Genomic DNA, 24,824 nt, shown 5'->3' on the forward strand with positions numbered 1-24,824 from the left:
AATAAGAAAGAAGTCATACGTGAGTATGCCCAACTTTTTTGGGCAACTATAAAATTATAAAAGTTCAAATTAAATAAAACCAAAATTATAAAATTAGGAACATATAAATTTCCAACAGTAATTTAATATGACCACAGACATGGCTGGAGCTAAACCATTAATGAAAGTGTGGTGCAGACAATTACAGTGTGAACTCCTCTGGGCTCCATCCCTAGGCCATCATGTATTTCTCAAATGTCCCTCTACTTTTCTTCATTTGAACTATTGAGAAAACTTATTTCTTATTGCGAATCAATATTTCTCTTGGCCTTCTCTTAGCTCTACCATTAGGCAAAGCTGCTTCTTTTCTCAACAAAATTGTGTCCCTTCCTTTTTAAGGGCACCAGCCCAATCCTACACTCTTGAGGGTACTGAGAATCACATGACAGTTCTCAGAGATCAATCAGCTGGTCATCCACATGATATAGAATACACTTACATTTCTTAATTTCTCTTTAAAGTGAAAATATAAGAATTGTTTATTTTTTAGAAACATCATGTGGCTCTAAGATGTAAATTTTAGTTTGGAATAAATTAGGTTCATCCATGAAATCTCAATGGCTTTTATATTTTTCCCCTTAACTCATTACCAGCATTGATGTTAGAAGTTGAACCAGCTGCGGCCCTAGACACAGCAATTCAAATTTGGAAGAAGTTGGTACAATTAGCTATTTTCTAGTCAAAACATTACTGAGTAGTATGTTTACAACAGTTGTGCTTGATATGGAGAAAATAAGAGAGAGAATATAAGAGACTCAGCCTAATTTTTATATGGATTCCATTCTCTACAAAGAGAAAAACTAGATAACTAAACCATATAATAGATTTATCATAATATTTATAAGTGCTATAAGAAAAAAAAAATCTAATATAATGAGAAAAAATTAACCTGAAAAGGAAATTGTGAAGAGAAAGCAACTGCTAAACAGGTAGAACTGCAAAATACTGTTAATCCAGAAGTTCCAGATCATATATGGGGCCGAAGTAGCATGCTTCAACCATCTATGAGGAGGCATGGTTGCCGAGTGAACAGAGGTGGGCAGGTTATTAAGCTCACGTTACTGTCCTCAACAATGAAAAGCATCGTTCTCAATTCTTTTGGAAACCAGAAACCTATCCCAGAGTTGAACAAAGAGGGCCTGAAGTGTTCCTGAGTTGATAACTCACCTGAGGCAAAGCTCTATCACTCCACCAAGTCCTTTGTATTTCTTCCCTCATCTCTGAAAGACCCACTGAAACAGGAAGAAGCTCATACAATGGAATTGGAAGAATTGATGCAGCCAGTGATTGATAGGGGAATTCACCTATCACTCCAGAGCTTTATTCATAGCCAAGAGAGATGGATAAAATAGCAGTATGATTACTGAAAGGACTTAGCTTATAAAGGCAGCAACCATTCAGCCAAAGTTATTGTTTTCCTAGTCATTTTGTGTTCATTTCTTCATGGGATTTTCATACTACAAGAAAATAACATTTTTGTGAGCCGTTTTACATAACTTTGGAATAGACTAGGGAATAAAGAAGTAAATAAGTAGACTAAAATATGTGAATATGTAGTTACTAATGTCAAGTGAAACCTCATTTCTGTTTTATTTTTCTTCTTGGGAATGGATAATTTTTTTAAAAAAAAAGCAACTGTTGTTTTTATTTTTAATGTTTAAAATTTATTTTGAAGTCCTGGGGATTGAATTTTAGGGCACTCTACCACTGAGCCACATCCTCAATCCTTTTTAATTGTTTTTATTTTTAGACAGGGTCTTCCTAAATTGCTAATGCTGGACTTGAAGTTGCTGTCCTCCTTTTTCAGCCTCCTGAGTCACTACAATCACAGGTGTACACCACCACACCCAGAAAAAAAAAATCCTATAGTTTTTTAAAGCAGTTTTAGTTTTACATCAAAACTGAGAAGAGATAGAGAGATTTCCCATATACTCTTTGTCCACCTCCCCACACCCACACATTTGCAGCCTCCCTCATTATCAACATCCCTCTTACGGTTTGGATGTGAGGTGTCCCCCAAAAACTCACATGTGAGAAAATGCTAGAAGGTTCAGAGGAGAAATGATCGAGCCATGAGAGCCTTAATCCAATCAGTGAATTGGTCCCCTGATGGGATTAATTGGGTGGCGACTGAAGGCAGGTGGAGTGTGACTGGAGGAGGTAGGGCATTATAAGGTATATATTTGTATCTGGAAAGTGGATCTCTCTGTCTCTGTTTCCTGATCATCATCTGAGCTGCTTCCCTCCACCACATTCTTCCACCATGATGTTCTGCCTCACCTTGAGACCAGAGGAATGGAGCCTGCTGTCTATGGATTGAGACCTCTGAAACCATGAGGTTCAAAATAAACTTCTCCTCCTCTACAATTGTCCTGGCTGGGTCCTTTAATCACAATGGTGAAAAAACTGACTGAAAGAATCCCCTGCCAGAGTATTATGTTTGTTAAAACCAATGAATCTATATTGATATATCATTATCTAAAGCAGGATAAAATTTTTAAATTTAAGAGTTGAAATACGGTTAGATTTTTTTTCATTGGTTTTCTATTGATACCCACAAATTACTACAAATTTAATGGCTTGAAAAGCCTATTTGCTGGGTAAACTTAGCTAGGGACTCTACTCAGGGTTTCACAAGACCAAATGCATGGTGCTGGCTGGATGGAGCTTTCATCTGGAGATTTTGTATAATAATCCACTTTCAAGCTAATTGAAGTTATTGGTCAAATCCAGTTTCTCCTTGTTTTAGGTCTGAGGGCTTCCTGTTTATGAGTCTGAAGTTCCCTTTCCTGGCTATCAGTGGAAAACTTATCATTGCTCACAGAGGATACCTAAGTCCTTCTCTTCTCTAATTTCAAAGTTGGCAATGGCTCTTTGAGTCCTTCTCTGTCTTCCTCATCTGCCCTTAGAAGGAAAATGCTCTCTGCTTTTAAAGGCTTATGTCTTGGATCTGGCTTTTAGGGATATACTTTCTATCTTAATGTTTTGGGAAAGAGAGAACCTTTAGAAATTCTGCCTACAGCCAGGCATGGTGGCACATGCCAGTAAAATCAGTGACTCAGAAGGCTAAGGCCAGCCTCAATAATTTAGCAAGTCCCTCAGCAATTTAGTGAGACCCTGTCTCAAAATAAAAAGGACTGGGGATTATAACTCGGTGGTAAAGTGTCATTGGGTTCAATCCTTCAAAAGAGAAGGGGGTGGGGGTGGAGAGAGGGAGAGGAAAAGGAAGAAAGTTAATTCTGCTTGCAGCTCATCTTGTTCAATCTCTTATTCAATGTACACTCCCTCCGTCCCCCCGCCCAGATAGTTATTTAGCAAATGCTTGGACACATCAAGTAACAGACCCATCAAGACTCCACTCTTGCTGGAAGTCAGCCTTTCCATTCCTCCCACATGTCACTTGTTCCTCTGTCCTTTCTTAAGCTGAGTAAAGTTTGTGTATCCTTTACTTATGTCAGTACTGCTTTTCAGAGCAACAAAAATAAGTATATTTTTTCTTCCACAGGAATTACCCTTCAAATATGCATAGTCCTATTTATTCTTTTCCAACATAAACTCCCTAAATCCTTGTATTTTGTTGAACCATGGAGCTAAGGAAAATTTTATATTTCTCCTGTATTATACAACTTGGTGCTGAGACCCACAGGCAATTTTTATGAAGGCTTGAAATTATGTATACATACATAAACACATACATAAATATTTAAGGTTAAATGTACAAATATAGTAGCTATATATTCACACTTGCAGAAAAATAAAACAATGTATCTTTTATATAAATGCATACTTTAAGGGAGTTCTTTGGTTATTTAATATCTGTATTATTTTCTAGAACTTCTCTGCTCCTAATTATTTCTAAATTACTAAATAGTTGCCACCTAAAGCTTTCTGCTTCACATTGCTGAATATTTCACAGAAGGATTTAATTTTCTCCTGTAGGATTACTTTGGCGAATGAAGCTGTCAGAAAATGATTCAATTTCATATTTTCATGAAATATCTTTCAAAGTGTGGCAATTAATTGTGATGGAGAACTCAGGTTCCTTCATCCTGAGCAGAAACATTTACACAGAATAATTGTAAGTTTAGTCACCTCATTAACCTTCTAGTGGCTAAAAAAAAATGCACTTAAATACAACCACCTATTCACTTGTTAGGATATTTGTCTAAAATATTGATATAAAATGCTTTGCAGTAGTAATTAAGTGTGTTAAAGGGACCAAGAACATGGATTTGAACATGGCCAGTTGAGGAAGCTTCTTTGAGGTTGTGTCACGTTCAGCCTGTGGGACTCAGTCTTCATGAGGACTTGTTTTATATTTTGCCAAATTAGTACCACAGCTCCTTGCCTGAGGTAGACATTGTGGAAGCACTGATTGAATTTAACCAAGTTTCTGTAACAACAATGGCTGCTTCTGGGCACAACTCAGCAGGAAAAGGTGGTACAGAAAAGAAAAAAAAAAATCTATAACCACTGAGATAATCACTGCACTGTTGACATTAATCCTCTTGCAACAAAGCATGTCCTAGACCTGAAATTAGGGGTTTGAAAATCAAGGAAAAGGATATCAAATTTGGACTACTTTGGTTCTTATTTTGTTGGATTCACTTTTAAAAGAGAGGATTAAAAAATATCTCCCTGAACTTGTTTTCACTTTTCAGGCACAAAGGCATTTGTGAACATTAAATAATGTACATATTTTGATTTTATTTGACTATCTTGATTTTGACTTTATTGTTTTACTCTTATTTATTTAAAGAGATTAGCAAGTCTTTAAACAAGTGCAGAGTGTCCGCTAAATTACTTATTTGCAAAAAAAAGTCATATTTTTGCTCTAAAAATTGTCATATTTTCTCTCCCGTGAAAACTATTAGTTAATTATTCTTACAAAAGAATTAATTCTAATGGCAACGCTTTGAACAAATAAGTGATAAGTTAAAAAAAATTGCAGTGACCCATCCCACAAATAAGAAATGTATTTTGTTTTATTTTCTTTTTATCATACAAGATAAGAAAATATTAATAAGAATGAAAAAAATGATACTTCCTTGAACCAAATTTAAGCCATAATATTTTAAGAACTTTGAAAAGGCACTAATTCTATTAAGACCAAAAAGAACTATTCAATTTATTTTTTTCTAAATTTGTTTCTATTTGTATAGAGCCCAAAGTACATTTTGAGATTTCTTTTTTAAAAAAGTCATATTTTTGCTCTGAAAATTGTCATATTTTTTTCTTGTGTCCTGTGATCACTGTCAGTATGAATTGTGCTTAGTTCTCTCCTTTTGACATTAGAATTATTCTTTTTTATATGTAAAAGCTGTTTTAAATAGCAATGTTCATTTCAATTATACCCTTCAAAATAGGTAGGACCAGGTTATGCAAAGCAACACTAGGGACTGGGGATGTGGATCAAGTGGTAGTGCGCTTGCCTGGCATGCGCAGGGTGCTGGGTTCAATCCTCAGCAGCACATAAAAATAAAATAAAGATGTTGTGTCCACTAAAAAATAAATATTAAAAAATTCCCTCTCTCTCTTAAAAAAAAAAGCAACATCAGTAAATTCATTCTCATTGATGTTTTATCACAACAATGAGAAAGTCATGGAGTATCTTACTATGGAAAATTTGGCTAATTATGGTAGCCATCATCTGCCAACAAACTCACCATTTCTTCCCCTTCCTAGCTTTCTCTCTTACCTGCCTCCCCCTTCATCAATGTTAACTGTAGAGGAGGAAAGACTGCCTGCTCTGGAACAGACTTCCTGATTAAATTCCCTGCTCTGCTACATACAGACTATGAGACATTGGATGTCCCTCTACTGTGCGGTTATCAGAATTAGGTGAGTTAAAAACATATCAACTCAGACTTAAGAAAATACCTGACATGGAAAATACTCAATAAGATTAACCATTATTTTTGTGAGTGATATGCTACATACTCTTTCCATTAACTTAAACAATTATTCAGTAATCATGTGTATTCCAGCAGTGAACAAAACAGACAAGATCCCTGACCTCATGGAGCTGATATTCTAGCAAGGAAAAACACAGAAGCATGCAGTGAAATAAATAATAAGTGGTGATACTTTGAGAAAAATTGAATACAAAGAGAGTAGGGTAGGGTTGGGATCAGGAAAGTGTTGTCTGACGAGGTGACATTTGAAATGAAGAAGTCATTGCAAAGGTCGGGGGCCACAAATAGTTAGTGCTCAAGAAAAGCAAGATGGGTATGGACTTGATAGGTTAGAAGAAAAGTAGGAAGGCCATTAGGATTACTAGGCAGGGACAAGGGAGGTCACAATGATAGAATCATCTGAGAGAAGCAGGTGGAAGCCCCAGCACTCTGTGGCCAGTTAATCAGGATTCGGTGCTGCAGTAAATGTAGGAGAGAAGCCTTGGCTGTAACTCATCTCACCCAGCTGTCTTCCTGCAAGGATAGAGAAAAGCCACAGCTGGAGGGAGGCGTAGGGAAGCAACACTGGACCCAATGGAAATTCTGGCAATCTCATGAATTCCACTGAGGAAGGTGAGAGAATGGGGAGATTGGATCTAAAGGAAAACCATTCCTGTCCCTACCAAAGCTACTTTTCTGAAATGTCCAAATAATTGGGGCACACTCACTGCTGCACATTAACTGTATACACAATTTAAAATTGCTTTCCTTATGTCCATCTGTATCATAAATCAAAATTGATCTACTAAGACATACTATAAATATCTGTATTAACTCACTCGAAAGAGTAGACTATTCATTACAAAAAATGTGAATTTCATCTTGGCAACAATTTTTCCCCCCAACCTTCTGACATCACTAAATTGAATCCAGATTCTCCTGGCTGAGTCTATAGCAATAGAGAATTAACTTTTAAAACCTACCCTGTTTCTTGAGTATCATTTGATTGGATGATGTTTTTATAAATCTCTCTAAGTTCTAGGTATTTTCTCCATTATAAAAACATAAAGCCTATTCTAAGATCTGTATTAGAGAGTCTCCAACTCTAACTTTGTCGAAGAGATCTACAATGTGAATTGTAACCCATCATATAATACCTTTACGACAAATGGGCATCAAGAATCATGGCAAAATGTGAATTTCCCAGGATTGCACCATGTTGTCACCAACTCATCCCCTCATGGATGCAGTAGGACTTGCCATGCTGAGGATTCCCTTGGTCTTTTTCTAAAGACAGACTAGAGGTCCACTCATGTATTCAAGCTACAGAAAGAAGGGTCACCAGATTAAACATTTTAGAAATTAACAGGTAGTAATGCAGTATTTTCATTTTTTTGAACAAAAATATCTACAAATTCTAAGATATCAGATCTAAAACTCCAAGTATCTGCTAACACAGGTGCTTATGACACCTAAATACCCTTGTTTTGTGCAATGTAGCAATGACTCCCTGGTTCCAGAAGATTATAACAGAGAGAGATGCCCAACTCAAGGTCAACCACTGATGTCAACCCAAAAACCTTTAAAAACTTTAAGAACTCTACTCCTCACATTTAGACCCAATATTGAATTATAATGAAAAAGCTCCCTAAATTTCTTCTTGGAATTTGTATATAAGACTTAGAAAACATTACCCCACCCACCCATTGTGAGTCCTTAGCTAGGACTTCTTGTAACAAAAGACAAACCTATTAACAGAAAACAAAGCAGAAATCTAATAGCACATAGACCTCCAGTATGCATCAGAGATAACTCAAAAAGTCAACAGATCATAGAGTAGATCTCAAAGAGATGTCTTAGAAATCAGACTTGAGTGAAATTTGTCTCTCAAAGAAGGATCTAGGGAAAGACCTACATGGCCAGGAAAAGCACTGTAAGAGTGGGCTCATTACACAGATTTAGACTGACTTCACCTCGGTTAGGAATCTAGTGATTATCATCTTTCTCTTCCCGGGAAAGAGACAATCCTCATAAAGAGAGACTTGCAGTATAAATGCAAATTTTCCTTACTGAAGAGTAACTTCTACTCTGTTTTCAGAATTTCTCCTATGTTTACAGTTTCTCAAAATAACCCTATGTCAAAAGGCATATTCTGATTTGCTATGGTCCTGTTTTTTAGCCCCTCACATAATCACAAAAGTAGAAACATAAGGAAAAGACCATAAACAGATACCATAGGCATTAAAAGCCAAGAATAAGCAAACTAAAAAAGAATTGAAAGTGGCTGTTTGTTGCTAGAGGACCTTGAGATAGAAACAAACTTCTTAGTGCCATTGAGAAATGTGGTTACTTTTCAGGTCTATTAGAAATGCTGTGTATCTCAAATGGTCAAAGGCAATATTAAAGGTTTCAGGGAAACAGAACTACTCTGTTACTTTTTCCCAAACATCCTACCAGCTAAAGTAAATTTCAGTCAATTTTTTGATCCTTATAACATATGATCCCTGTCTTCCACAGCTAAATATTTTTCTAAAATATATATAAGAGAACTGTATATGCAGTTACGCTAAAGATACTCTGGATTTCTCTCCTATCACTATAAGTGTTTCTTCCCAGAAAATCTTAATTTTGATTCTTAGCATGTGTATCTAATGACACCATTCATCCACTTTTATTAATATCTGTATACATGTATTTTGAAGGATTTAACCAATGACTTAACATTAAGATAACAGAATAAATTCTTGTAGAAATCAGCTTAGTATAAACAGACACACGCACATGTGCACACACACACACACACACATACACACACAATGCTAAAACATAAAATACATTTTAAAATGTATTATAAAGACATAACCATGTTCAATATAGAATAAAATACTATCACGGACTAAATGGAATGAAATCAGAATAGACTGACAAATAGGAAACTAAACCTCTCATGGGCTACTGGACTTACAGTACCAAATGGAGGTAGAAGAGGTAGGAAAGGGAGGTTAAAGACCCAACCCTTGAAATCAGGTTCTCTGTGTGAGAAGAGGCCAAATGAGCTGGTCCACCAAGCTGGATGAGAGAACAACCACTGTAGGTCAGTGAATCTGGGGATGGTTCAATGACTCAGAAATAGCACAACCAGAAACCCAACCAAGCCATCTGTGGTTAGGAGTCTGAGTTTCCAATGTGAGATCTAATATTATACTGGACACCCAAGAGATAGGTGGAGAAAGCAAACTGAAAAGATAACCAAGAGACAAAGGAAGGAGGGAAGAGGAGGAGGAGGGAAGAGGAGGAGGAGGGAAGATGACCCTCCAGGTGAGTTTATATGAAATGAATGCCATGAAAGATTAGCCAATCAATTGGAAACAAAATGGTAAGATGATACCTCTAAGAAAGTTGTGAAAGATGAGACAGCTTTAAAACAAACCAAAAAACCTTTTAAAATGTGTGCTTAAGAAGCTCAATGATAGGGCACAGTGACACAAGCCTTTAATCCTAGAGACTGAGGAATCTGAGGTAGGAGAACACCAAGTTCAAGGCCAATCTAGGTAATTTAGTGGTACCCTCTTTCAAATAAATTAAATTAAAACAGCTGGATATGTAGTTTGGTGCTAAAACACCTGTGTTGGGTTCAATTTCCAGGACCACAAAAAAGAAAAATCTCCAAATTAGAGGAAAAAAAATTTTTTAAACATTTAAACGTTATTATGAGGAAAAGATGAATTAAGAACATAGTGATATTTAATCAAAAATGAACATAAAGAGATAGCTCGGTTACTTGAAAGTATGTTCAAGAAATTAATACAGTGTACTCTTTGTCCCACATCCTCGTGCGGAGTATTATTGTATTCTTGATTATTGCCATTTTGACGGGAGAGAGATAAAATCTCAGTATAGTTTTAATTTGCATTTCTCTAATGGCTAGAGACGCTGAACATTTTTTTCATATATGTTTTTACTACCCGTATTTCTTCTGCAAAGTGCCTGCTCAGTTCTTTTGCCCATTTAGTGATTGGGTTATATGGTTTTTTGGTGTTAAGTTTTTTGAGTTCTTTATATATCCTGGAGATTAATGTTCCGAGGGGAAGTTGGCAAAGATTTTTCTCCCATTCTGTAGGCTCTCTCTTCACATTCTTGTTTCCTTTGCCATGAAGAAGCTTTTTAGTTTGATGCCATCCCACTTATTGATGCCTGGTTTTATTCCTAGTGTTTTAGGAATCTTGTTAGAGAAGTTGGTTCCTAAGCCAACATGATGGAGAGTCGGGCCTACTTTTTCTTCTAGCAGGTGCAGAGTTTCTGGTCTAATGCCTAGATCTTTGATCCACTTGGAGTTGAGTTTTGTGCGGGGTGAGAGTTATGGTTTCAATTTCATTCTGCTACATATGGATTTTCAGTTTTCCAGTACCATTTGATGAAGAGGCTATCTTTTCTTCAATGTATGTTTATGGCGCCTTTGTCTAGTATGAAGATAACTGTATTCATATGGGTTCATCTCTATATCTTCTATTCTATTCCATTGGTCTTCATGTCTATTTTGGTACCAAACCACTTTGACATCAGTGATTCACTGCAAAAGCAGTATGGAGATTCCTCAGAAAAACTTGGAATGGAACCACCATTTTGCCCAGTTATCCCAGTTTTTGGTTTATACCCAAAAGACTTAAAATCAGCACACTACAGTGACACAAAGCCACATCAATATTTATGGCAGCTCAATTTACAGTAGCTAAGCTATGGAACCAACCTAGGAGCCCTTCAGCCGATGAATGGATAAGAAAAACATTATATATAAACACAAGGGACTATTACTCAGCCATAAAAAGAATAGTTTTATGACTTTTGTTGGTAAATGGATGAATCTGGAGACTATTATGCTAAGCAAAATAAGTTAGTCCCCCCCAAAACACAGGTCAAATGTTCTCTCTGATATGTGGATGGTAACACAAAATGGGGGAGGCAGATGGAAGGTAGGAATAGATGTTCAGTAGATTAGACAAAATAGAAGTTCAGTAGATTAGGGAATAAAGGGAAAAGAAAGGAAGACAGTGGAATGACTCTGATTTAACTTTCCTATGTTCATATTATAAATGCATAAGCACATATCCACATCGTGTGACACAAAGCATAAGACTGGGATCCTAATGAGAATGAGATGTACTCCATGTTTGTATAAATGTATCAAAATACACTCTACTGTCATGTATAACTAAAAAGAACAAAAAATTATAATAGAACCAAGCTATGATAGTTATCCAAGAGATATGCCTGGTTTAAGGGGTGGGGGGAAGAACTAGAGAACATACTTTCAAAAACAGAAGAGCTGAGTCTCAAGTAGACAAGATTTGTTGGCTGGTGCTTACATTCAGTGGGAATGTAAGAGCTGAATATCAAGCAAGAAGAAGGAAGCTAAAGAGGTTTCAGAGAGAAGACAAAGATCACCTACAAAGGCAAAACCATGACAAAGACATTGAGGATCTTATCAGTGACAATAATTTAAGTTAAAAAGAAAAAGTGACAAGACAAGAAATTGAAAAGCATCTTATATCAAAAGCCTAGGATCCTAAGGCTGGACTTTTTTGCATAAATGCCAATGCTTAGATTATGGAAAAAAATGGATATAGGAGGAATACTTTCTTTCTACAATTTAGTAAACACTGAGGCTATATCTTATTTTTGTTGTGGGATTTTTCCCTCCTCCATATATTTAAAATCAAAGATTTTGGATTCAATGCCTCTAATTCACAATAGGAAAAGAGTTATTTCATAGTGACATTGGGACAATCTATTGGCTTTCTTTAAGAAAATGATTATGTTTTTTTACTTTGTATTGATTGCTACAGTTATTACTGAATTGAATACGGGGAATCTGGGCCATGTCATTTGATTTTGTACAAGAAAGTAGATTTCTGCCTTAAAATTAAATGTGAAGTTAAAGTGTCTGGAAATATGATGTAAAGTAAAAATTTTGAATGAAATGTATTGAAACTGAAAAATGTAACAAATGTAAACATTGGTGTATTTTATACATGGTTTTAGAAAATCCAGTTAATCTAGAAATTAAAATATATAGAAACTTTTCCAATAAGCTTTTGAGGAACAGTCTAAAGGCATCATAGCACATATGTTTTCAAAAATATAACTGTATTCTAGTTTACACATTCTAGTTCTATATTACATTATATTCTTTTTTTCTTTTCTTTTTTTTTTTTAGTTGTAGTTGGACCCAATACCTTTATTTAATTTATTTATTTATATGTGGTGCTGAGGATCGAACCCAGCCTCACACATGCCAGATGAACACTCTACCACTAAACCACAACCCCAGACCTACATTATATTCTTAATTGACATTAAGATACTTGAACTTATATTTAGTTTATAAAGTAAATTTTGACAGAAAAGTCAAAAGAATTTTTAAGTCCAACTTCAAATATTTCAATACATTTTATTTTATTGTTTGCTATTTTATGAAAATCTAGATATCATGTGGAAATAAAATTATTTTCTAATCACTTTTCTGTGGAAAATATAGAAGACTTTGATATATACTGAGGAAGATAATTGGAAATAAAATTGGATTTATTTGTTAGATATATACATCAGTATATTTGATTATAATAAAAAAATGTATTTGTGGATCAAAAAATAAGTATATATTTTGAGAATCACACCAGGGTTTAATAAGGTTAAAAGCTGTATTGAATGAATAAATTACTAGAGATTAAATAATAATATGAATAATAATGTAAAGCCAAATTATTTTATTTGGGCAAAAATCAGTTATATAAACCTTGTAGTATAAATATGTATGAAAACATTGTAGATGGTCCAGATGGTACTGAAATAAAGCAGAATATATAATTTTAGAGTGTTTTTTCATCTTCTCTGTTTAAATTTAATCTTTCTCTTTGTAGTTGGCAATCTGAACCAAGACACAATGTTTAGCTGCTGTGGACTAAATGTTTGTGTTACCCTCAAATTCATATGGTAAAATGTAACTTCCAGTGTGACAATATTGGAGGTGAGGGCTTTAGAGTAATTAACTCTCTGTTATGATTGAATATGGTTTTCCCTTCCCAAACTCTCGTTGGATTATGATTGCCATTGTGGTGGTACTGGGAAATAGGACATTTAAGAGGTCCTTCTTCGGGGAACAGGGTAGCTATCTTGGGAGTTGACCTCCTTTCTTCTTTTGTGCATGAATTCTCTTTCCCATTTGCTTCTCTGACATCCTCTGAAGCATGAGGCTCTCACCAGAAGCCAAGAAGATACTGTCAGACTGCTCCTGGGCCTATCCAGCCTTCAAAATTATCAGCCAAAATTAACCTCTTTCTTTTACAAATTATCCAGTCTGAGGTATTCTATTATAGTAACAAAAAACAGACTAAGGCAATACCCTTAGAGTAAGAGACCAGAAATCTAGCCATCTCTCTTTCCACCATGTGAGGATCCGATAAGAAAAAGTCTGCCACCCGGAAGATTGCCCCCATGAGAACCAGACCATGCTGGCATACTAATCTCAGATTTCCAGTTTCCGGAACCATGAGTAATAAACCCAGTCTGAGGTACCTTGTTATAATAGCTGAACAGACTATGATTATAACTAAAACAGAAGCTTTTCGGATTATTAGATCACTCAGCAATGGTCTCAAATTGAAGGTAAACTGAAACAATGGAACCCATTATTCATCAGATAAGTCTGGAAATTACATTGCCACACAAAATAAGGTATTACAAATGACCCTTTAAACTCTAAAACAAGTAACATGACCATAAATCAAGTAATCAATGCAAGCTAAAAACAAAAGGCATCATCTACAAATTTTAAGTCAATTCAATAGGGTTTTTGCATAATTTTATGAAGTATTTGTAAAGACTTACTGGAGTTTGAAAATTTAATAACCTTAAACTATATGAAGAATTTGGGGACAACATACTTTACCTGTTCTCTAGAGTGGTCATTAAAGCCATTAAATAATTGGATATTTTGTCAAAATAAAGATCTTCAGTGTAAAAGAATTTTATATTATAAGACCATGTATTAAGTAGAAACACTACACTGTTATAATGGGATGAAAAATGTCAAATCAATTTATCTCCAAATAATGTATTTAGTAACGCACATTTTTTCTTGTCCTCATCTTTTTTCACTAAAATGTTTTAAAAACAATGGCACTCTCTCAATGCACCTAGTGGAGTAGATTCTATTGTATACCATGAATTTTCTGCCAAAAGGAATCAGGAATCCGTGGGGAAAAAAATGGCTACTTTCAAGGCTCATGGTAGAAGATACAACCAAAAATCTCTTATATTTTCAAAAGCAATGAGACTTTCAAGGTTCATATGATTTCAAAAACAGGTACCAAGAAATTAAACAGGGAAGAAATAATCTTTTCAACAAATGATACTGGGATACCTGGATATCCACATGCAAAAAATGAAATTAGATCCCTACCTTGCACCAGATATGAAAATTAATTGAAAATAGATCATATGTCTGAATATAAGTGCTAAACCACAAAACTCTTAGCATATAACATGAGCATAAATCTTCAGGAACTTGAATTAAGTTATGATTTCTGAGGTATGATACCAAATAAATACATGACAAAAGAAAAGATAGTAAGTTGTACTTGATCAAAATTTAAAATGTGTATGCTTCATTGGACACCATTTATAAAATTGAAAATACAACTCTCAGAATGAGAGAAAATATTTGCAAGCTGTATATCTGATAAGGACCAGCATCCATAATGCAAAGAACTCTTACAACTTCAAGAATAAAAGACAGCCCAATTCTTTAAAAATAAGTAAGGCATTAGGGGCTGAGGATTGGCTCAGTCGTAGCATGATGGCCTAGTATGCACAAGGCCCTGTGTTCAATCACAAGTACTGAAAAAAATAATATAAAAATCAAAAATAAGTAAGGTAGGAAATAGATATTTCTTTAAAAAAGATAAAAACAGCCAATAAGCATAATTCGTAATAATCCAAAAGTAGAAAGAACCCAATGTCCATCATCTCATGATGGAATAGGAATGAAGTACTGGCCCTCCCTTTCCAAGTTCAGGCATCTCAGGGACCTGTTGGGTTAAAGAGGCATAGTGGAGTAACCATCACCAACTTATTTGTTCTTGAATGTATCAATATTATTACATCTCATTGCGTGTGCTACCCTATTGTGTTTAGTGCGATGCAGGGAAGCCAGCCATTTTGCGCCTTATGGAAGGATAAAATTCTTTTTCCCACACAAAAATTGACACACTGACTTTCTCCAGGCAATGTTCTATAATCAATTCCTAATTATAGAATACTTGCTCTCTGTAAGCTTTGCACAAATGTCCCTCCCACAATTACAAATACTTCCTGTGGCCCAGAAAGACTAGAAAAAAAAATGAAGTTACCCTAAATGAAGACCACAGCAAAGTCTTGAGGAACTAAATGGAGATGCAAGAAAAAAAAAATTCCCAGATCTACTGGTAGGAACTGAAAAATAAGGAGTCTGTACTGACTGCAGGATTCATAAACAGTCATGTCTTGCTGTTTCTCAGTAAAGATCATCTCTCCCTACCTCTCACATTATTTCCTCTGAGTGTCTCCTATATCACGGAGTGTTTATAATATAGATAGATACATGGATAGATAGACAGATAGATTCATAGATAGATTTGTATATCTACACAGAGAGGAATGATAAGGAATCTAGCCTGTCCATAATCAAAATATCTTTATTTAGCTAAAAACCAATCTGAATGACCCTTAATATTCTAATTCCTAAGCATGACCTTTTCACAGAACTTTAATTTAATATTCCTTTTTTTTTCCCTAGAATACAGGGTGACTTGCCTGGATTTTAAATGTGTATTTGACTGCTTTTGAAATGTTAAGAATTATTTTATCCCCTTGAAATAGGTTTTTTTTTTTTTTTCAAAGTAGGCCCTATGCTAGAGACTGAGGTAGCCACTCCAGTGCAATCAATCATGTAGGCAGACGTTGTTATATGCATATTTAAATAAGAAAAAGAGGTTTACGGAGGTTAAGTGATTTCCCAAAATTGGGCAGTGCCCAAACTGATATTTAAATCCTGTTATCACTTAGCCAAAAGTCTTAGCTCTTTTTCACATATCAAGAAAATAGTTTTTATTTAGATTGTATGTCTGTGCATGTACACATGGTGTGTACCATGTTCCCCCTCTTCTCTGAATCAAAAATAGTTACAGGGGCTAGCAAAAATCTTGCATTGACTTATAAACAAAAGGAACCATGAACTTAATTTAACAGTTGAGGTGAGGTGGTTCCCAGCTTCTAGCTGGTGTTGCTCTCATTAGTTCCTTCAAGCCTATCTCGAATGAACAATTTCCACAGCAATGGCCTCCATAAAATCACAGTCAATCCTGACTGGCCTAACCTAGCCATCTCAACATGTTTCATTTCTCATAGCACTACCACCATCCACTACAGTGTGGACCTGGATTGTTTCCCAGAGGCCCCTGTGTTAAAGGCTTGGTCCTCAGGTTGGTGCTATTGAGAGGTGATGGACCCTTTAAGAGGTAGGGCCAGTGGGAGGTCCTTAGAACACTGAGGATGTGCCGTTAAGGTGGATAGTGGGGTCCCATCCTTTACTGTTTTTTGTTTTTGTTTTGTTTTTGCTTTTGACCATGACTTTCAACAGTTTTGCTCTACCTTCAACTCCCACCATGATGGGCTGCTTTGCCAGAAGCCCGAAGCAATGGGGCCAGCTTATCATGAACTGAAACCTCCAAAACTATGAGCCAAAATTAACCTTATCTCCATAAGTGGATTATACCAGGCACTTTTTTATAATGATGGAAAGCTGCCTAGCACACTATCTGGTAGTCCAAGTTTAATTTGCTGGTTTACTAGAAGATTAATGCTTCTTTGCTAGAACATAAGTTCTTAGTGGTCAGGGGTATTAATTTTTATTTTTAGGGCTCTTCACAGTTTCAGACAGAGAATAAATGCCAGGTAAATGAATTTTTATTCAAATGAATTGATTCTGTCATGTGAAACATGGCTGTGCTAAATCAGCTTTCTGTCACTGTGACCAAAACACCTGACATGAATAACTTAAAGGAGAAAAGGAGTATTTGGGTTCATGGTAGGCTAACTCCATTACTCTTAGCCTGGAGAAGGCATGGGAGAGGAAAACTGCTCATCTCATGGCAGCCAGGAAGCAGAGAGAAAGAGGGGAAGGGACCTGGCACACTGACCTACTTCCTCCAGCTGGGTCTCACCTATCAGGGGTCGATTCCCTTATCAATGGAATAATCCACTGTTGAGGTCAGAATCCTTGTGATCCAATACTTCCCAAAGGCTTCACCTCTGGACATTGGTTCAATGGGGACCAAGTCTTCCTCACATAAGCTTTTTGGAGATACTCCAGATCTAAACCATAACAATGGCAGTTGGTAGTGCATGCCTCAAATGGAGTCCTTACTCTTCTAGGTCTAGCATGTCACTTTTATGAAAAAAAGAAAATTGAAATTTAAACTAGTGATAGTAATCCCTATTTGTTCTAATTCATTTTCCATTATGTCTGTTTGACTCACCATTCCTTCCACTGGGAAGTTACTGAATTGAAACTTTATGAATATAGTTGGTGCGGGGCGGGGGGAATACATAAAAGTGAACTGAATATAATGTGTGACTGATTCTGTTAAGTATTCTCCGTCAATTAGCAAATCCTAATGGAGTTTGAATTCCTTCACACAAGGTTTGGCATTCATCTTTTCTTCAGCGTGCTATCACTAATGATGATCCATTTCTGCTTTATCAAGTCAACTTATAACTAAGCATGGTCATTTAATATCATCACATTAAAGAGAAATAATGAAGAATTTTTGTCTGAGTGGCTTGAGACAAATCAGTTTAAAAATCAGCAGGCTATTTGGAAATAAGTTTCTCCTTGGATTCTCATGCTCTAGTGTCTGAGCCAGTATCACTGCATGTTCTGTATAATCCAATTTCTTTGAAAATGGCTTTCAGCCTCCCGCCTCCCCTTTTTGTGCACTATTGATGTTAAGCATGAAGGAATGCAAACACTTGCACCATCAAAAGCAAATTTAGCATCTTACCACCCGGAATGCCCTGGCATGAGTTCACAAAAACAAGATTTAACTCCTAAGAATGGTGGTGGGTAGACAGAATTAATGGGTGGTCTTTCCAGAAAAATGGCTTATAAGCATCACTTGAAATGGTATTTTGGTGCCTTAGTATCAGCATTACTCTGCTTATTATTGGTTTGTTAACTATAATATTAAAACAGAAATATAAGACACTTCATGGAGAATTTTAAAATGAAGTTCAAGATTTTCCAAAGGATTTTTTTTCCAGCCACAAAAGTTTTGCAGATAGTTTCTGATCATTTGTATCAGTAGCATATCAATTCTTTACTTTTTTGTTGATATTACTTAGTGTGATTCTTAGGCAACCAGGAAACTTATATTATTAAAGGATTTGTAACTGAACCAGTGGACTTTCTAAAACACTCAATGACTGCCTTAAAAATCTACCTTATAACAAGTAACATCACCCACCCTAAGGACACTGCTTTAATCTATATGGACAAAGTTGTATTTACTGCAAATTGATTTACAGTGGCTTCTCTTCTTATGAACTGAGGAGGGAAATGAGATGTTCTGGATTAGAATCTTTCTTTTCTTTTTTGGTACAAGGGATTAAACTCAGGGGCACTTTACCATTGAGATAGGTCTCCAGACCTTTCCATATTTTATTTTAAAACAGGATCTCACTAAGTTGCCATAAATGGCCTCACTAAGAATCCTCTTGCCTCAGACTCCTGATTTACTGGGATTACAAGTGCAAGCCACCATTCCTGGGCCTTGTGTAAAAATCTTCACCTGTTTTGGTGGTTATTTATCTGTTGGCCATGCATTCTTTTACTTGTCCAAGATGTGAGATATGCAAATACCACTACTCTGCATAATGTCTAGCCTGAAAACACATGCTATCTTTCATTTGTACTTTTCCAATCATGTGTGAAATATTTATAGAAAAAAATAACCTGCAATCTTTTTATTTCTTGTAACTGCAAATCCACAAACTTTTGTACACTTGATCTTTTAATCATTTTATTGTACATAATACTTAGAGAGAAATTAAGTGTGGGCTGAATGCTTCTCTTCCTGATGTCTTAAAAAGTAAAATTACCTCCAGTAGTTATGTAGGACTCCAACCCCTTGATCAATGGCAGTATAATCTATCAGCCTCATTACTGATCATCATCCAATCAGGTTCCGAATGAGAAGAGCTCCATGCAGATATCTCTTCAGGATAATGATATCAGTTCGCTTGAATATATGTTCAGAATTGCTTGAACTAAGGTATTTCTATTTTTAATTTTCTGAGGAGCCTTCATGCTTTTTCCATAATGGCTGTATTAATCTTTTCTCCACTCTTTCCAGCATTTATTGTCATCTTTTTGATCATAGCCATTCTAACAGGTATGAGGTGACATCTCACTATGGTTTGATGTCACTTTTTTTTTTCCCACTATCTTAACACTTTAATGTGAGTCTATCAAAAAGATGGGCAGGGAGAGGATGGATTGGGCAAACCAGGAAACCCTGTCCCTGGAGACCCCTGGCCTTGAGAACTTTATTGGCATAGAGTTTCTTGCTCTGCCTTCCAAGTCACCCTTGGAAGTCAATATATATTAACTCCATTTCATAGATAACAACCAGCTATTCTCAATATCTGAATAATTTTTCCCATGATAGACACACTATATAATTTGGCCTATGGACATTAGACCTCCTTTCACAGGTTGTCTTTCCAGGCTACTTTGGCTGTAAAATCTTGAAAGGTATTGGTAAATAAAGTCATTTTCATTTAGCATTAGTTATCCTAAACTTTCTTATCCTCAGTACCACACTGTCTCCAAAACAGTGAGATTTAGATCCCATATGTCTCTTCCCTGCTGGGTACTGGTGCACACAATGTGAACAATGGGAATAGATACTGGGCTCCAAATGAAAGTCATTTTTCTTCATGTGGGTCTGGACCATAGCACCAGACTCAACTTGCTTGCTACCTGAATTCTGAGAGATTACCTGGTCTTTGACTGCAGTCTTTTTACCTTAAACTCCTACCAAACCTGGCACCCTGAAACATTGGGATCTTGCCTTCTTTCCCTGTTGGTATGGGATCCTTCTTACAATGGCCTGGTCAGGTTCCTTGAGCTGCAATCTTCCACTTCTGATTCTTCACTGTATATCTTTGGCAATCCAGCTGAAGAAAACCCCCAAAAATATGCTATTTGTGGATATTGATTACTTTGAGATAAAAGCATTTGAAAAATAGCAAATGCAATGAAAGGCTTTCTCTGCACTCCCCATAACTGTCTAAAGACAGATCCTCCAAAAGGAACTCAATTGGGAGTTTTATCATTAGAAATTATACTGCAAACTCTCCAGAAGTCCATTAGAAGAAATCACATGCAGACAAACCTTATCACAAACAATTATCTATTTTTCTTTCCTAAAAAATCATTTCCTCTCCCCTAAGTTTTTTACACCCCTTTTCTCCTCTCCCCTACCTAAATTTAGGTTCCTAATTCTCACTGAGTTTGGGGTCTTTTCTTTCCTGTGATGCAGATAATTAATTTGTATAGCTTTTCTCTCATTCATCTGCCTGTTGTCAGTTTATTCCATAGACTTAAATATTAAACCTTCAGATGATGGAAGGAAAGTCTTTCATCTCCCACACAGCTTTTCTACAAATTAGGGATTACAAATGATGACCTCCAGAATTCATAGAAGTAGTATAAATAAATAAACTTGGACAAACAAACTCAGACACAGTGGAGTATGACTGCTGGCCTCAGGGTCTAGAAGGGAAAACTGCTTCTGTGAAATCATTTCAGAAAATGGCCTAGTATTATCAGCTCTACTGATTTTTAAGAAAAGATAGAAGTCCCATTTTTATATGTGAAATTAGTAAATAATTGTTATGTTCTGAATGTTTGCATGCTTCTAAAGTTCAGGGTTGAAACACAACCCCTGAAGTGAAGGTATTAAGAGGCAGGTCCTCTGGAAGTTCTTTAGGTCAGGAGGGTAGAGCCCCCATGAATGGCATTAGTGCTTTTATAAAAGAGACCTCAGTGGTTGGGGGAGGTGTAGTTCAGTGGTAAAGCACTTCATGCTTTGCCTGTGTGAGACTCTGGGTTCCATCTCCAGCACTCTGTGACCATGCAGCATGAAGACACTCTCAGTGCCTTAATCTTAGACTACTTAGCCTCCAAACTGTGAGACATAAATGTCTGTCATTTATAATCCACCCAATTATGAATTTTTTTGTGATAAGACCCCAAATGGACTAAGATAGTCACATATTCAGTGACACTTTAAAATATTATATGGATACACAAAACAATCAATACCACAGTCCTCTAGTTTATGACTTCTGCTTCTGATAATCCTTATCTCTGGCTTAAAATGAATGTGGCAGTCTTAAATTCCTTGCTTACAACTTCAATAGTTGAGGTGAGGCATTTTTTTTGACATAAATTGATAATGATGAATTAAAGATGGAAAGTATTGATAATGACAGTAACGCATTACAAAAGTGATCCACCCTAAGTAGTACTGGGAAATAATTCTTCATAGTCTTTCATGTTGAGAGATATTAAAAGTCTTTGTTTAATTTGCTCAAGGATGTTTGTATAGCTAACAACCTTTGAAGATAGATACGGAGGTTCCATTGGAGCGATAGCCGGACATACTATGCCTATTGCAAAATATTCAGGTTTCCTAACTCAAGATTCCTCTCACATAATGCAATCTACAACACTGTTTGTGCCACTCTGTGAGAAATTCAGCTCAGGAAACAAGTGATTATGCTAATTATTATTATTATTATTATTATTATTATTATTATTATTATTTTATGAATTAAAAGCCCCTGGTCTCTGTCCCAGAAATTTCATGTCTTCCACTCACATGTATAACACAGCAGCAGGCTACCAGATTGCAAATACATTAACATGTCATATTCTTCATAGTTCTTCACAATCAATATGAGTTTTTCTTTTACTCTAAGCTCTGTCAACAGTAGCCCATATAAAATGAACAGCATAGACTCTTCTATACTGTTTCCTACTTTGCTCTGAGTCAATATATCTTCTTCTCCTTTTGAAAGGACTTTGCCTTATTTTCCAACAAAACAATATCTTGAATGCCCATCATTTCAAACACCTGAATCTTATTGTTTTTATCTGTTTGGAACTTCTGTCTTCACCTTCAGACAAAAGTTGATGCTTATCAACAAAACAAAGGAGTTAGAGGCAGCCTGTGGACCAATACAGCCTGGCTTTGAAACCGTTTTACTACTTACTAGTTGTGTTACTTTGGACAAGCTGTGTAACGGACTAATGCTTTATTTTTCTTATCTATAAAAGGGGGACAATAGAAATTAATTTTTAGAAAACTTAGACTTGTATGTAATATATAGTGAAAATACAGTATATATAACTAATTATTATTTGGATGAACATTTCTTGAATGAATTCAGCTAAACACCTTAAATGCAGGTTGGTTGTGATTTACAATCTTCATTCTATTATTGGGAAGCTGAATGATAATGTAGGGTTAAAGGTGTGTTTGATCTTTTCCTGGTCCTCAATGGATTCATAAAAAATTCTTTCTATAAGTATTCCCTTCTGGAAAAGCAAACACCCCATGCCCTGATCTTCTGTTAGTTATAGGAAGGACCAAGTATCATCCCCTCTCCAATCAAAGTACAAATGTACATTTATACATATAAACTATAAAGTTTAAAACAAAATGCCAAATAACTCTTCCATAGATGACCTTGTACACTCAGAATGCTTTAAATATTATCACATAAATATTACACGTTTTCTTCACAGCTTTATTTTTTTTTTCAAAAAGTCGTTTTTCTAAATATTCCTAGTCTTCAGCAAAGTTCCCCGTGGTGTTTTCACTATATGCTATTGCACTTTTGTAATGACCACAAACAACATTCCCTGATTTTCTAAGAGCTCTCCTTTTTATTTTTCTAAGCTAATGACAATTAAAATAAAAATTCCAAAAGGGTAAAGCAAAAGAAGAAAAGCTACAAAAATCAGGAGATGATTTCCCTATACTTTCCTCCTCCCAATTTCCAAGCAGCTAATCCCCTCTCAAAAAAGTACAATAGAACAGCTAGACATAAAGAAAAGGAGATAAAATTGGCCAGCCAGCACATTGTTCTTGCTAATCTGAACCATTTACATAAGGGTTAGAAGGCTTGTTTTATCATTTAAACAGACTTAAAAGCCTCTTTGCAAATGAGATTTAGTTCCTACAAAAGAATGAATTCAAGCTATTTGGTGAGTTTTTGCTAGACCAGCACTGGGAGCTGACTTGGCAGTAACCAGAAGCTACTTCTTTGGCCACATACAGTATATGCAAAGATTGCTTCCAGCTGCCCAAACTGAAAAGCATCAAGCTGATTAAATTCTTTCCAGGAGGTGAACAGGATGAGGGGCAGGTTAAAAGGCCAATAATATCAGATCTCAAATTGTACCTGGGCAAACTCTTTCTTTATGCAGGTGCTTTAAAAGTGGCTTTGAACATTCAGAGCCCCTTGAATCTTCCTTTGAAAAGGAACAGAAGGGCAGACAGCAAATGAAATTCAGAGACAGAGAGACTTAAAATAGTCTCAAGCTGTGAAGGGAAGACAATTTAAACTCTTTGATTCATTGTTGGTCTGAGTGGCATTGGGCACAAGGGTAAACTGCATAAACTTAACTTCCTTGCCAATGTTAGCACAAAAGATAATTAGAAGGAAAAGTTTTTCAGAACACAGAGGAGCACACTCTTTGCACCAAAATCTTGGATTTTTAAAGATCAAGTTTATGTACGCTATACCTATTATGTGTTTTACCTGGCACACCTTGAACAGATATTCAGTGTGACCTTGGCCTGGGGCTCAGCAGGATGAGTAGGTCGGCCTTGGTTAAATTTGCTCCCAGAAGGTACCAGGGTTGTTACTCCCTCCATTCTTAAATCATCAAGATCCTCTGCAAAAACACAAACAATCACAGAAAAAGAAAAAAAATAAGTCTAGTAGAATTAAAGAGGATTTTTTTTTTGTCCTCAGGTAGATAACTGTAGGCAGAAGCCAATAGTTTGTTAAGCAAGATATTATTTTATATAACCCCTTTGCAAAACTCTTAACCTCACACTTCAATTATTTTTCAGATCATTTCTAGATGTGGTTAGAGACAAATTATTTGAGAAGATTTCTGAGACACAAAAAGGTGAGAGACAGAAAATGCAAACAGACAGTGGGTAGAACATACACGAAATAGAATGCAGATCCACAGCCTCCCCTGGAACTTTATCCAGGGGAGCCCAACCAGAACCTCTCCAGCAATATGCCCCCAATGGCCAGGACTTGCTGGAATACTGCTGGCTGCCTGTTTTGTTTTTTGTTTGTTTGTTTGTTTTTGTTTTGTGTTGTCTTTTTTTCCAACACAACCAAAGAGAAAAAGCCAAATATACTTTAAAACCAATTACATAATTCTTTCATTTCCAATTAGCCTGCTTCCAGCTTCTCCATCCAAAAACCTCCAATCAGGATTTACCTGAAACTGTCTAATTATTTTGCTGTCAATTTTTTCTCTGTTCCTGGGGAGGACAGTCAGATACCTGGATAGTCATGCCCCAGAGGGTCCCTGAAGCTCCTTCCATTTTTCCCAGGTCCTCAATCAAGACTCAAATGATTTAAAATTCTTTTGTGGTTCAATTCCCATATAATATGTACATAATCTACTTCTTTGTTCCAAGAACATACAAGCTTACAAAAAGGATTTCATTAACTTGCTTTTAGCCTTTGTAAAGA

General features: G+C 35.9%; 1 protein-coding gene across 11 annotated transcripts in view; it reads right to left on the reverse strand.

Annotated features, from left to right (window-relative positions):
• Positions 1-24,824, reverse strand: part of CUNH8orf34 (chromosome unknown C8orf34 homolog) — a 418,284-nt gene that overhangs the window by 113,984 nt on the left and 279,476 nt on the right. For 9 of the 11 annotated variants that reach the window (XM_048782941.1, XM_048782947.1, XM_048782946.1 and 6 more), the window contains one exon: positions 23,865-24,000. In XM_048782941.1, the coding sequence (XP_048638898.1) occupies positions 23,865-24,000 (136 nt within the window). The remainder of the gene's footprint in view (positions 1-23,864; positions 24,001-24,824) is intronic. The other 2 variants (XM_048782945.1, XM_048782942.1) reach the window with 1 other exon arrangement.

This window comes from Marmota marmota, unplaced genomic scaffold (assembly GCF_001458135.2).
Source record: "Marmota marmota marmota unplaced genomic scaffold, marMar, whole genome shotgun sequence".
NCBI lineage: Eukaryota > Metazoa > Chordata > Mammalia > Rodentia > Sciuridae > Marmota > Marmota marmota.